Here is a 14,838-nt window from a genome sequence, read left to right on the forward strand (position 1 = left end):
TCTACTGCAGATTGGTAGACCTTTTGAGTGTTTAATTTAGATGCACATGAATTATTGACTGTATGTCTTTATGCTTCTGCCTGGATACCAAGCTTTTTCTTTGGGCCAGGAATAATAAGATTGTTGCTACTTTGATTTGATGGTGAGTATTATGCTTGTTTGAATATTGTTCTATATTTGCTTTTATGATCAAGCTGGTTAAAAGCTATACAGGGCCTTTCCCTATCCAACATGCCTGATCTAGTGGAGGGTGTCCCTGCTGATTACAGAGGGGCTGGACTAGATGACCTTTGGAGGTCCCTTCCATCTCAAACCATTCTATGATTCTATGATCACCATAGGCCCTTTATGACTCTGTTGGAAAGCTGAATTTCAAGGTAATTTTCACTCAAGGAAGTACATAAATTGTGTTTGAGGAATGAACTGTTTTGGTTTTCACAGAGGCAGTACATGGCATCTCTGGCTGTTGTCAGTCATATATTTTATGCTTTTTTGTCCAAAGTAACAAGACAATGCAGACAAAGTGGCATCAAATTGTATGTACTGCTCAGAGAATCACTGCTATCAGTGGAGGAAACAGGCAGCAGTAGAGTCTTCCTCCTCCTAAGGAGAGGACGAGAGACCTTAACAGACATTGCCTAATTTAATTTATTTCCCTCAAGCATTTGCATAAAATCAATTCTGATCATGACACTGGTCCAAAGATGCTCCACACTCCTATGCTCAGCCTTTCTACCTGACTCAAAATGTAAAGGTTGGAAATCCTCACAAGAGAGCCCCATTAATTTGAGACTTCCAAATGAAATTTGATTTGGACCTCAGTCTCAAGTCTGTAGGCAAATTACACAGCTCAATATACTTGAGAGTAAGGGAGATAAGGGTTAGGATGCTTGTGACACTGCAGAAAGCCTCATACTCCCTAATAAGGAACTTTGCTAGCCTTCAACATCAATTAGATGGCTCTGACTTTGAACTACCTGCCCAGTGCCCATGAAGATGTTAGCACTCCAGAATAATGCCATTGTTACCATGAGCTTAAAGTGGAGAATGGTGACAATCTTTTCCCACACCTGTCTCACAAAAAGAAACTCTACTTCACAGCTCTAGAGAAGACTTACTAAATGGTTGGTTTTCCTCAGTTTTAAACATTTTAAAGTAATTTAACGTAATTCCAGTGAGCGCTGGGATATATTTGAACACTAAAAATAGAAGGGAATGAAGAGTGTCTTCTGTGTGAAGTTTAAGATTGTGTTTGAAACTGATTGAAATATCCACTGGCACCACCAAATTTGCTCTTTATATGTAATGTATTTCTAATTGCTTTAAACAGGCCAGGAGAATCACACCTGTAAATTATGGAGACAGACTGAGTTTGGTTGAAAGATATTCTCCTATAAGACCTCATATTCTATTTAGATGAGATGTCTTTTTCCTGGAATGTAGGTTTGGGTATTAAGTGGATGCTTCTGCAGACACTAAATCCAAAGAGCTTACTGTTTCTCTATACACTTTCTGGTCTACTGATAAAGTATCTTCCAATCAGAAAGCTGTCAGCACATTTCAAATTCAAGCTTTTTGTTTTGTCAGGGTGTAATAGGAAGATACAGAAACTGTGAGCAGCAAACAGAGTGGACATTTATAAAGATTTATAATCATCTGTCTGCATGAGATTTTACCAATCAGCACAAATAGTCACTATTTTTTTCTGTCTGAATGTTTAGCCTTGTAGCAGCTTGAAGTCTTTTCATATAGTAAGAAGCATTTCAATCTAAATCAAACATCTCCCTTGTAAATTTTCTTTCCTCACTGAAGAATATATAAATTACTGTCAACTGAAGCTCTTGTTGCCTGTTCTTGCATTTGTTGAATGCACAGGCCAAATTGTTGTCATGTTGGGAGGGGTTAGGAGGAGAATCTGGTTTTAATTCGTGATTTCAGGAAGACATAAAAGGCATGGCAAATGTTCAGTGTTTGTTTAACTCAAACTTATCAAAAGAGATGAAAGTAGATTATTTCTGACCATCTTAACATGGCTTTCTCATGAAGTCAATGTGAAATTTTTGTCAGTTTCCCCTTGTCCTTAGGCTAATAATAGGTTCTGTTCCTGAGACTTTGAAAGATTGTGGGGGTTTTCAGGATAGCATGTGGGCTTAGGTGTCTGTCAATAGATATTTCTTTATACTTGCATTTCTTACATTGCTCATCAGTTTTGGGTACATATGAAGAAATATGACAACATTTAGCTGGCCTCATTTTTTTTACACCAAAGGACTAGAAAATAATCATGCTAGAATATAAGAGGTGTTGGAAGAGACTGTTTCTCTTCTGTACTTAACAGCTGCATCACAATGTTAAGAATCTAATAGGTAAGACCTCAGAGAAAATTCAGAGATAAAATCCATGGGTTGCTTTGTTCACAGGTTGAGATAAAGTTAACCATGTCAGACTCAGGCCTGTCTGTATCGCCAGTGCTAAATGTCTAAGCACACTTAAAAGCAAGACTTTTGGGGACCTTAAAGCATGCTGCTTCTGGCCAGTCCTAATACAAATCTGACAGATGAGATGCAAAATTCCTCTTTCAAGTTTCTTCTTTCCATATTAGTGTTGTGGTTATACTATTTTTATTATAGAATCTTCCTAGGCACCTCTAAAGTTTCCTTGGTAAGTCCCAGACCATTTCAAGTTTCTTACTCCCTACTGTAGAAAAAGAATACATTTCATTGCCTCATTGTCAAAATGTGAGGAGGCTTTGCAGATGAATCAATCAATGTGGAGAAACTGGATCAAAGGAAACTGTGATATGATGTGGCTTTATACCTTGTAATTATGACATGCTTAGCTGTTGAAGAAAGTGAATAAACTTGGTTTGCTTTGCACTGAATAAAACAAACAAACAAAACTTTCTGTGTTTATTTATCTTTCTGTCACTTCAGGTAAAAAAGGAAATGGACATTTCCTGAACATGTACAAGTTGGTACCTAATTCCCAAACACAGGTATGCAAAACAGTCTTGTTTGTTTGGTTTGTGCCATGTTTATATTTTGTCTGGTCAGATTTGTGCTCCTCCCTTAGAGTAAAGCAAGAAGCATTGTGGCCACAAATGACCTATATTTTTAAAATCACTTAAATTTAAGACTAGATAACTGTATGGAGCAGTGTTTGTGCATGTGGATTGATGAAATGATAGAGAACTGTAGCTGAGATGATTCCATATATAGATTCTGGTTTAACAATGATGAAGCTGATGATTTCTCTGTGTGCATTCCAAACATTAAAATTTTCTTATTCCTCTGTGCTAGTCAGGTTTGTTACCTGGTGATATTTGTGGTGGGCTTTTCACCTTGTGATAAGGTAGTGTCATTATTTTACAGACTAATGTTATGCATACTTGGGTCTTCTAAAATCGTAAGTGGGCTCACTGGATTCCCTGGTAGTGCTCAGATGTCAGGCAAGTGTCTGCAGAACCAGAGGATGCTGGAAAGAACAATTTATTTGCTTATCAAGATTGCTAGTCAGTTCATTAAATCCTTCCAGGTGGCAAAGTACAATTTCACCAAAACATCTGAGTAAGCAAACATCACCATTTCTTACTTTCCCCTATTTTTCTTTTTCTTCCTCTCTCTCTCTTTTCCCCCCCGCCCTCATCTGGCATTTCTCATAACAAGCAATCATGAGTTGATTCCATACATTCATTAATTCACATACACATACTTTTTCACATCCTACAGGTGAAGCAGAAATGAAGGATCTGAAGGTTGAAACTGTTAGTGGACTATTTTTAGTATAATGAAAAAGAGACAATTTATTCATAACCCCTAAGCATTATCTCTTCTACTCTGAGATTAAATTGGCTTCTTCATGCTTACTTCCCTTGATTTTTCATCAAAGTGCAAGTTTCAGCCTTTAATCTTTTGGGTTCTTTTTGGTTTAGATTGGTTTAAAGTTTTTTGGTTTGGTTTGTTCTAATTGTTTTAAGCAACTGTAATGTCTGAGGTAGACTCTGGGATAAATTCCCAAGAGCAGTTGTAGAAATCCTTATTACTTCAGACATTTTAAAAGGTTTGCTCATGAATGAGGATTATTATAAGGGAAAAATGCATTCTCCTCTGTCTCTGAAGTTTTCATGGTAGGAAATGGTCATGTACATCTCATTGTTCGTTCTTCATATCGTACAATACTGTTAACAATCCATACTTACCAGACTTGGCATTGCTTCAGCAATCAACCCACAGTCTCTTACATAAATTTTCTTGTAGGAATAATTAGGTGTTCATTTAGGACAGTAATACTTTCCTTACAGTACTACACATAGCGTTAGAGCAGTGTAATGCTTAGGTTATTTGAAACATAGTCATGTTTCGCATTGAAGAGAAAATGTTTTATCTGTGAATTATATGAAGCCAGTTGATTAGATATTCAGGAAGGTGCTCATCTCATGTTGTTGATGAAATCAGCTTCACTGTTCCTCCCACTGGTCCCACAAGCATCTTTAAAGTTACACATGACAACCCAAGACCAGGTAATTCATTCTGGCATATGGAGGACAAATTGAGATCTTCTATTCATTTTAGCAAACGCTGTGTGCCAGGGCCTTGCCTTGGTTATGCAGCTTCTGTGGAAGTAGGGATTCTATTTATGCCAGAGAAGTCCTGAGAAAGTGAGCTAAAACAGTGTTCCAAATATTTGCACAGCTTCAACATGAAAGGAGGACTGGAGCCAATGTCTAGTCCTTTTTGTCAGGTTCACAGGGCTTAGCTCCAGTACTGCTTCATCCACAGAAACATCAGGAAAACATTCCGCAGATCGTTCTAAAAATTCTCTTATCATTCTTACTTTGGTGATGCAAAAAGCCATAAAACTAAGGCTGGGAAGCTCTTAAGTTTGCATTATTACTTCAGTTTCCACAGAATTAGGTGGGGTAAGTTTCATGGGTGCAATCATGTCCTCGGTGCAAAGCCAGGAGGAGTGTTATTTAGACCAAGATTTGTTTGTGCCTTAGTTTGCTCCAAAGACACAACTGGCTTGTGTCAGCATGGTCCTAACTCTTCTCTGTGAAGAGATATTTTTACAGACTGTTTATTGAAGCATCATTATCAGTCCATCCAGTCATTCTGCCCTTTCAACACTGGTCACATATCAGCTTGTGTTTGTTTTGGCAGGTTCATCCTTTAAGTCTGACTAAGCTCCTGGGGCTGTGTGAGCCACAGCTAATGAGAGAAGGGAAGAAAAGGAGAGCTCTAGAGATGGTCATTCTTTTCTCTTCATAAACAATAGGTGGTGGTAGGGTGGAGAAAAGACAATAGAAATATATTTCCTCTTCTGTCTGATTATGTTCCTCCAATTTCATAATGTCTGCCTGAAAGGTGGGGTCCCCTTTGATTTTTCCAGCCAAAAAGCAGGACTGTTAGCTTCTGTCATTTGTTCAAGTGTAGAAGAAAGCATGCCTGTTCTTCCAGAGCTTATTCAATCCAGGTTGACCCTAATGCTTCCTTGAGGAGTTTCTTGCCTGTATGCCAGTTATTTGTGGCTCTTTGGAGTATTGGAATACCTTGAACCCAAGTCAAATGAGGAATACCTGAGGGAGCTGGGGTTGTATAGTCTTCAGAAGAGGAGGCTGAGAGAAGACCTCATCACCCTCTACAGCTACCTTAAAGGAGTTTGGAGGGAGGTGGGGATCAGTCTCTTTTCACATGCAACAAGTGACAACACCAAGGAAAACAGCCTCAGCTTGTGCCAGGAGAGGCTCAGGTTGGATATCAGGAAAAGTTTCTTGACAGAAAGGGTTATCAAGCATAGGAAGAGGCTGCCCAGGGAGCTGGTGGAGTCATCATTCCTAGAGGTATTTAAAAGACATGTGGATGTGGCGCTTAGAGATGTGTTCAGTGGTAGTGGTCTAGCAGTAGTGGTGGGATTGCAAGGTGAGTGGTTATACTTCACGATCTCAGAGGTCTCTTCCAACCTCAGTGGTTCTATGGTTTTAATATTCTAAGAGAGGCAGAAAGGACAAGTGTCTCATATGCAATATGCCACAGGTGCATGGTCCAAAATTCAAATGCCTGACTTATGGTATAACTTCCATCTTTGATTTTCCTCAGAAATTTAGAAATAACCTATTTGCCATCTTCCTTCATCCGTGGAGATTCCACAGCCTTTTAAATAACCATTGTTCCTGATGTAACTATATTTTGTTTGGAGAATATGGTTAATAGTGCCATTCTTACAGATGATATGCTGATGATTTTGAAATAGTCTGTCCAAGCAGTAAATTTTACTGCACATAGAAATGTCTAAAGTAGCCACTTTTTGGAGACTGAGAAGAGAGGACTTACAACATGGTGAAAAGTTTTTAACTGCAGCACTTGCAGAGTCGTGCAGGTCAGTGGTGTAATTTCAGCAGCTATGGAATGTGGATTTTATGTCAGTGATTCATCTTTGAGTGAGAAAGTAAATTCTGAATGTATTTCAATGTATTTAGCATTTTCATATAGATGTCATTACAATCATCCATTGTTATGCAATAAAGGACAGATGCTCTTCTCAATTTAAGCACCTTTTACTGGTAATAATCATGACAAGCAGTTCTGCACTGCAGTTACACACATGCTCACTACAGCCTGAGAGGTGTCTATTTGCTTGTAGGGCTTCTGATCAGAAATAAAATTAACACCTGATAAATGCACTGCAAAGTTACCTCAAAACCTGATCATCTTCAACACAGCTTTTTAGACTAAACAAAAGTGTAAACCTCGTTTGTAATAAAGGAACAATAGTAAGCAAAGAGGAAAAATGTTTTGTATTCAACATTAATGGCAATGATTGGCACTTCCAGTTAATTTCAAACCATGTTCATGCCAATGCAAAACAGTTATTAGGTAGCAGAAAGTGATGGCTTTCACAGAGTAATCAGCCCCCAGTAAAAGTACTGTCTTGTTGAGATTTGCCTTCCTTCATCTTCTTAGATTTTTCTATGTGTTTGATGTGTACTCAGCCATTGCTTTTAAAGCTTAAAAACAATAAACAGGATTGATCAGACTACAGCTCTCTTTGAGTAAACAATTAAAGCTTTGTCATCAAATGCTGAATTTTCATGCAAGAGTTCTTTCACAGGAAGTAGATGAACATCTACTGATTCTGACTTTAATGCTGTACATTTACCAAAGAAAGGTACTTGTGTGAGTTATTTACTTTCTTGTAGCACAGACATAACGACATTTAGTAATTCCACTCTTATTGTATGCAGAATTTTTATATTGCTGGTGTTACAGTCTACGTCCTCTCATCTCCTATTAAGCTTTCACATCTGCTAGTGAATACTGATTTGCAATCTTTGGGATGAGCTGGTTTGTTCCTTTGAATAAACGTGGTCCATTCATGTGTTCTATGTTTTTGTGGTAATAAAATGCTGAAAAAGATCCCCACTTAGGCAGAAAAAGTAATCTGGCTCATAGAAAAGTGAGCAGCAGAGAAGTCCAATGATTCAGCATAAAAATTTGAGAAGAACATGGGTGGATGGCCAATGATCCTTCAGAAACAATTTGACCAAACAAAATGTCTCTGGTTTAGTCTACTTGGTTGGACTTGATGATCTGTGAGGTCTCTTCCAACTTTGGTGATACTGTGATACTTGAAGCAGATGATGCACCCAAAAATGCAGATAACATACCAATAGTTCTGGAACAGTTTGTGTTCTAAATGAAGGATCCCCCAGAATGCAATTCTAACCTGTGATCAAATTTGTAACTGTGTCTATTTGAGATGTTTTGCGATAGTTTAATTTCAGCTTTTCTTAGCTTTTGGACTGCATCCCAGTGACTGCTCAAAGATTCTTAAAAGAAAGAAAAAAAACCCACAATATTGGGAAATCCTAAGCTTTCAGATACTGGGGTTTTTATGAAGCAAAACTTCTCAGGCTGAAAAAAAAAAAAAGGGAAATAAAAATGCAGTATTACTCCACTAGCCCATGGGAACTGAAGCAACAGCGTAACCTTCAGTGAGTAGGGCCAGAGCCACATCCAGTGGTAACTTGGGGCAGGCGTGGTGTTGGATGAGAGCCCTCTGCTTTTGTTACTAAGTTCAATTACTATTCTGGCAATTATCCCAAGGCTTTTTTTTTTTTTTTTTTTTTTTCCCCTCCCTCCCTCTTCTCTCAGCTTACACTGCGTGATAATAAGAAGTTGGTCCCAGTCACAATAATCAAACAAGGTAAATTTGCATTTTCTTTAATTGATTCTTATGCTCTGCAAGAGCAACTTAAAATTAAAACAAAGAGAAATTCTGGCTCATGTGAATGTCATGGAAGTTTCATTTTGGAATGAGTAGAGCCCTACAGATGATCATGTCCTTTAATTAAAAGCACTATTAAGCTGTTTCTATCTATGTTAATAAAATGAGCTATTACACTGCATTATAAACAGCATCTTAGTTGAGTTATTGAATGAATACCAGTCAGCTCTGATTTTTGCTAGTATGCATTCCTTGTCAGCTGGATTGTCTGGGTGTATTGGTCTCCCAGCTGGGCATAACTGGATAAGGCAGGCATGAAGGGCAGCAGTACAGGTAAGTTTCATGCTAAGAAACTTTCTTGTGGGTATCTTCAGCTGAATCATTGACTTAGACTCCCTCCTGTTCCTTTCCCTGGTGAGTGGAGAGAGATCTTGAGGAGGGTAGATTAAGAATGGGTATTAGAAAGAAATTCTTTACAGTGAGGGTGGTGAGACACTGAAACAGGTTGCCCAGGGAGACTGTCGATGCCCCCTCCCTGGACATGTTCAAAGCCAGGTTGGAGCAACATGATCCAGTGGAAGGTGTACCTGCCCATGGCGAGGAGGTTAGAACTAGATGGTCTTTAAGGTCAATTCCAACCCAAACCATTCCATATGTTTCTATCCCTCTATAATCATTGTGCTTTTAGAACTGCTTGTTTCTCTCTTGTAGTGAGAGACAGTATAGTAGTGTAATCTTTGAAAATTAACAACTTAAAGACAGATGATAGAAAATGGGCTGCAGAATAAAACTTGCTAAAATGAAATGGTACTCTTTATGTTTTTAAGTAACAAAACCCAAGCAAGCAAGTAGTCTTTGGAGATAGTTCACAGTTCAGGAATAGGGAAACACTGCAGGGTGCTTTGAAAGCAAAACGCTGTAGTTGCCATTAAAATATGACTGTACTGGCATTTACTTCATATGCATATTTTGTGGAAGACTTGTGAATGTGAGATGGTCTGGGACTGACCCTATATTAACATAAGTATAGAATGTAATTTTTCACCAAGGATATAAAGCTACTGTGCTAGGGGAAGGAGATGCACAATTAAGAGATGATGTAGAGGAAATGCAGTTTGCAGTCCCTTAAACCGAAAGCAAATACAGAAAAGACTGAGATGGTGTCCTCATCTCCAATTAGTAAGTTGAGGGAACAATTTGGGGATGCTGAAGCTTGCCTCAGGTATGATTTTGTCTTTTGTTCAAGGTTTTTTTTCTATTATTTTCTAATATTTCTGTGTTCTCTCCACAGTCATTCAAAATCGGACACAGTCAAAAACTGCAGACAGTTCTTCCCTGCCAGGAGCAATATTAGGTGACTAGAACTTAATTTATTTATGATTTATTTATTTATTCCTTCATCTTTGGCTGAAAATTAAAATCATGTAACCAGCTTTAATTTTCTTGATCTGAGTACTTCTTCCCTTCTTCCCTTGCAGCTGGTTCAGGCAGTATGTGGCACCTTTTAAGGTGGTACAGCTTGTTCGAGGATGATGTAGCCTAGAGTTATTAGAATCATTGTATTTTAAAGATACTGTCACTGAAGTCTTTTCATACTTCAATTAAAGTTCTATGGTAAAAATCTTATTAAGATGAAGAATTGCTGCTTTTGCTTTTGATTTTGGGTCTTTTTGAAGGAAGCATGATAAGACAACCATCTACAGGCCCAAACCTGCACCAGTATATTTGTTTATAGTGATATATATGATAACCTTCCTTGCAATTAGACCTTGATATTTGATGTTGGGGCTAAACTCTTTCCCTCAAGACATTCAGTGTCATGCTTTCTTTTCTTGTTTGACCTATAAGGATACATAATACTGGCTTAGAACATAAAAACAGGCTTAGTATAGTGAACTACTGGTCTGCCCAAAATGGAGAGGAAAGGTTCACTGTAACATGTACCTTGTGAACTGGATTCAAGAAGGTGGTTAGTCCTTTATGTATTAGAAATACTTTATATAATTACCTAACTTTGACATAAGTTTGCTTTGTGTGAGCGTTAATGTATGAATTTGAATCAAACAAATTACTGACTATGTTTGGTGTGGAATCTTTTTGAACCACCATTCCGAATGTCCCAGTACCTGTGATACTGTAGTACTCCAGGGTTGTATGCTCCAGTATTGAATCCTTTTTCAGCTATGATTATTCTTGAAATGATGATGATATAGTGACTGTTATAAAGTGTAAATAGCACCAAATGGGAGTGATAACTGCTGACTAGAACTAAGTAATTTCCCAAATACTCAAAATAAATTCCCAGTGGTTCAGTAGCAATTGTTTACAAATCTCAGAAGCCAGAATCACACACAGAATCAACCAGGTTGGAAGAGACCTACAAAATCATCAAGTCCAACCAATCACCCAACCCTAACTAATCAACTAGACCATGGCACTAAGTGCCTCATCTAGTCTTTTCCTAAACACCTCCAGGCACATCAACCCCACCACCTCCCTGGGCAGCCCATTCCAATGGGATCCCATCTGGTCCCATGGACTTGTGGGGATCCAAGTGGCTAAGCAGGTCTCTAACTGCTTCCTCTTGGATTACAGGGTGACTATACTGCTCCCTGACTCCAGCTGCCAGCTCAGGAGGCCAATTGTTCTAAGGACAACCTATCCTGCTATTGAAAATTGAGGAAAAGGAGGTGTTAAATACCTCTGCCTTTTCCTCATCTTTAGTTACAGTTTTCCCCTCCATGTCCAATAAGGAGTGGAGGTTGTCCTTGCTCCTCCTCTTGCCATTAATATATTTATAAACATATTTTATTGTCCTTCACAGAAGTGACCAGTCTAAGTTCTAAATGGGCTTTTGCCTCTATTTTTTTTCCTACAAGACCTAGCAACATCCTTAAACATTTCCTGGGTTACCAAAGGTGATACACCCCTTTTTTCCCTTTCATTCATTCAGAAGCTTATTGCCCATCCAGGCTGTCCATCTACCACAGCAGCTCATCTTCTGGCACATTGGGACACCCTGTTCCTGAGCCTTCCAAGATTTCTTTCTTGAAGTAGGTCCAGCTTTCCTGGACCCCTTTGTTTTTAAGGGCTATTTCCCAAGGTACTCTCTGAGTTAGTTCCCTAAATAAGTCAAAGCCCACCCTCCAGAAGTCCAGAGTGGAGGTTTTGTTGATGCCCCTCCTAGTTTCACTGCATATTGATTCTGTATTTTTCATCTCTTCTGGAATTAATGGCACGCTTCTTTCTCTGCAGTGCACCTTATTGTTCCAGGTCTCAATGAAACTCAGCAGAAACTTCCTCCTCTCCTGACAATTGATGATATACCTCAAGCATCCAGGAAAAAACTGGGTAAGCAGAAATGAACTAAGCTTGTGTTTGTGAGCAGTATCAGAAGCATAGTGATGTGAGATCATGTATTCATGCATCTCTTTTACCTTCTGCTGTCTAATTAATGGTTAGCTTGGACTTACAAGGGTTCATAGAAATTCTTTGATTTTAAAACATCTGAACAGGTTTTTGAGGTATTTTGCAGCCATTTAAAAGAATATACATTATCTTTTATCCATAGAGGAAAGGAAGGAAAACACTTTCATGGACTTCAGGAGTTTTGTTGTGTTTTACAATGTAACTTGCTTTAGTCATAGATTTTATACTTTAATATATTCCTTTTAAAATGGGAGTTTAGTTTTTAGTTAGGAGTTCTGGCTTGAGTATATGTGAGAAGTTATTTCATGTACAGATTTTCTGTATTATCTGTAATTAAATCTAGGGGGGGGGGGGGGGTGTGGGGAAGAGTCAGAAATAAGAAAGTTCCAGTACAGTCTTCCTGTGTATCTTGTGAATACAGAAAACTTCAGGAAAAAGATAAGTTGATATTTTTGTTCAAGATCTGTAAACCAGTGTATCATCTGTGAATAACGCAATCATGGGAAATGCAGCTCTGTTTAAAAACCTTAATAATTCCCCCAGGGCATCTTTCACAGATCCCTTGAGTAGAGTTCTGGATCTGTTGACTTTTGGCTTAGCTACTCTTGATACTTAACTTCAACTCCAAACAACTGGATCATATTTTTGCCTTTCTTATTTCTGCTTTGTTTAAATTTATTCTGTTGCTCCATTGCTGGCTACGGCTTGCTTTGCAATGAGAAAACTGCAGTGCTTGTTCCTGTTAAGATATTGTGGATGTGTGAAAGTACAACTAAATTTGAATATTTTTGAGCAAGGATGTGTTTGGATTAAGCATTTGTCATAAACCTACTAAGTTTTCTTTTTAAGTACAATAGTCCAGGGGAAAAGATTACACACACACACACACACACACCCCCCACACATCCCCCAGGAAAACCAAACAAGCAAAGCAAAGCAAAAAAAAACCTACCAACCAAAAAACCCTAAAACAAGACAAAACACATTACCTGAATCCTCTGTGGACAAAAGAATAAACCCCAGGTGTACTATTCAAGTCAAAATGGATTAATTTTCCCTATATATAGGGAAATTCCCTATGCTGGAGTATCTTTATATCTGTTGGAACAGACTATCAACACATAACTGTAATTGTTAGAAGTAACACAGAGAAAATAAGGACATAACCAAGTTGACAGTTCCATTGTATTTGAAACTTCATGAGACTATTCTCATACAACACTATACTGCATGTTTGAAGTTTGAAAAGCTTTCTTTGTTGTTCATGCTCAAATGATGGACAAATGAAAACCACTGAAAGCTGGTTTTGCACTGTGAAAGCAAAGGCATTAAACTTTTTGCTGTAAACTTTATTTTTTAGGAATCTTTTAATGAGCACTTAATTTTGCTAGGCAGATGCTGGTACTGTTTGTGCAGTGGAAGTTCATTGATTCCTAAAGGTATTCAGTTTCCCATATGCATTCATGTTAGCTTATTTTGGCAAGCTGAAGTGGGACAGAAATAAATCTGAACTAGAACAAAGCAGATACAGCTTTGCAATTACTCTCTTATGCCTTTGTGTCTTTAGCTAAGAATGAAACTCAAGTATGGCCTGCTGAATCCAAAACACCAGAAGTTCAAGAAATCTCTCCACAGTCCCTCCCAGGTAATGAAAATTTTGGGTTTAGAAACTCTGTAGAATATCTTTGCCACATATATAAACCAAAATCAAACCCATCTTTGCGTTGCTTAATCTGCGCTTAGAGGCTGTAGTTGGAAAATGAGAATAATGGAGCTGAATTAGTAGCTCTGAGTGGTAGATGTGGATAAAAATTTGCATCTGATTTTGGAGAAAAGTGTCAGATGTTACAACTGTTAGGTTTATGAAACCATATAGATTTAGAACTATATTTTTGTGGGGCACTGGATACCTTGAAATTGTGCCCCAAACGCCTCACCACCTTCTCTGGACACATTCCAGAACAATAGGACACAGTCTCAAGCTGTGCCAGGGGAGGCTCAGACTGGATGTTAGGAAGAAATTCTACACAGAGAGAGTGATTGCCCATTGGAATGTGCTGCCTGGGGAGGTGGTGGAGTCACCATCATTGGAGGTGTTCAGGAGGAGACTTGATAGGGTGCTTGTTTGCATGGTTTAGTTGATTAGGTGGTGTTGGATGATAGGTTGGATGTGATGATCTCTTCCAACCTGGTCTATTCTATTCTATTCTATTCTATTCTACTCTATTCCATTCCATTCCATTCCATTCCATTCCATTCCATTCCATGGACTTACTAATCCTGTTAAAGTAAACAGGGAGTGCTCACATACATGGGAAGGGACTACAAAATTTGATCCTAGAGACATATTCACTATTATCTGTGAAATGTATGTTACCTTGTATATTTAAAGGTTTTTGTCAACTACTTTTGACTGAAAAATATATCTTTTTTTAGAAGGACATACTCAGGTGCTAATTTCACAAACTGTTAAAAAATAGGAAGTAGAATTTTAAAGCTCACAAGACATAGTGCTTACATTTGCTTAGGAAAGAGATCAGTGGAACACAGACAGACTATCAAAGCTATATGAAAAGTATAACCCTACAATTTACATTTCCAATTTGAAGGCTAAAAAGGTTGAAGCCAACTAAGTTGTTTAGAGTTAAATGATGAAGAGTGACTTTCCACCCACGTTATCAACATACATTTTGGAGTTGCTTAAAGTTGGCATACATCTGTCTTAATTCTCTCAAGTCTGGATTGTATCTTATAAATGAGACTGAAATCTTGATTCCACTGTCATTAGAGACAAGAGTTGGCTTCTGCTATCTTTGCTGAAAGGGAGAAAGGAGGCTTGAACAGTGGCAAGACTTAAAAATGGAAAAAGAACTTGAGGAAACAGTGAAGTGAATGTTTGCTTTGGTTTAGTTTGGTCATATTATATGATCTTGCTGACATTATTCCCCCTGTGAAGTATTTCTTGGCAGGCTGAAATGGCATATCACATTCTTCCTTTGACATCATGGGATTCACACAAATACTGCCATTAAACATGACTGGGTTTATTTTACTCCTTAAGTATATCCAAGATATCATTACAGATTAGGGGCTGAGCTTCTGGAAAGCTGCTCCATGGAGAAGGGCCTTGAAGTCCTGGTGGGCACTGAATTATCCATGGGACAGCAATGTGCCCTTGTGGTCAAG

General features: G+C 38.3%; 1 protein-coding gene across 1 annotated transcript in view; it reads left to right on the top strand.

The window, feature by feature from the left end:
• ABI3BP (ABI family member 3 binding protein) overlaps positions 1–14,838 on the top strand; it is a 146,378-nt gene that overhangs the window by 38,775 nt on the left and 92,765 nt on the right. The window contains exons 6-10 of the mRNA XM_054163898.1: positions 2,934–2,995; positions 8,151–8,202; positions 9,515–9,577; positions 11,479–11,574; positions 13,220–13,297. Coding sequence (XP_054019873.1) covers positions 2,934–2,995; positions 8,151–8,202; positions 9,515–9,577; positions 11,479–11,574; positions 13,220–13,297 — 351 coding nt within the window. The remainder of the gene's footprint in view (positions 1–2,933; positions 2,996–8,150; positions 8,203–9,514; positions 9,578–11,478; positions 11,575–13,219; positions 13,298–14,838) is intronic.

The sequence above is a fragment of the Dryobates pubescens genome, chromosome 8 (assembly GCF_014839835.1).
Source record: "Dryobates pubescens isolate bDryPub1 chromosome 8, bDryPub1.pri, whole genome shotgun sequence".
Lineage (NCBI taxonomy): Eukaryota > Metazoa > Chordata > Aves > Piciformes > Picidae > Dryobates > Dryobates pubescens.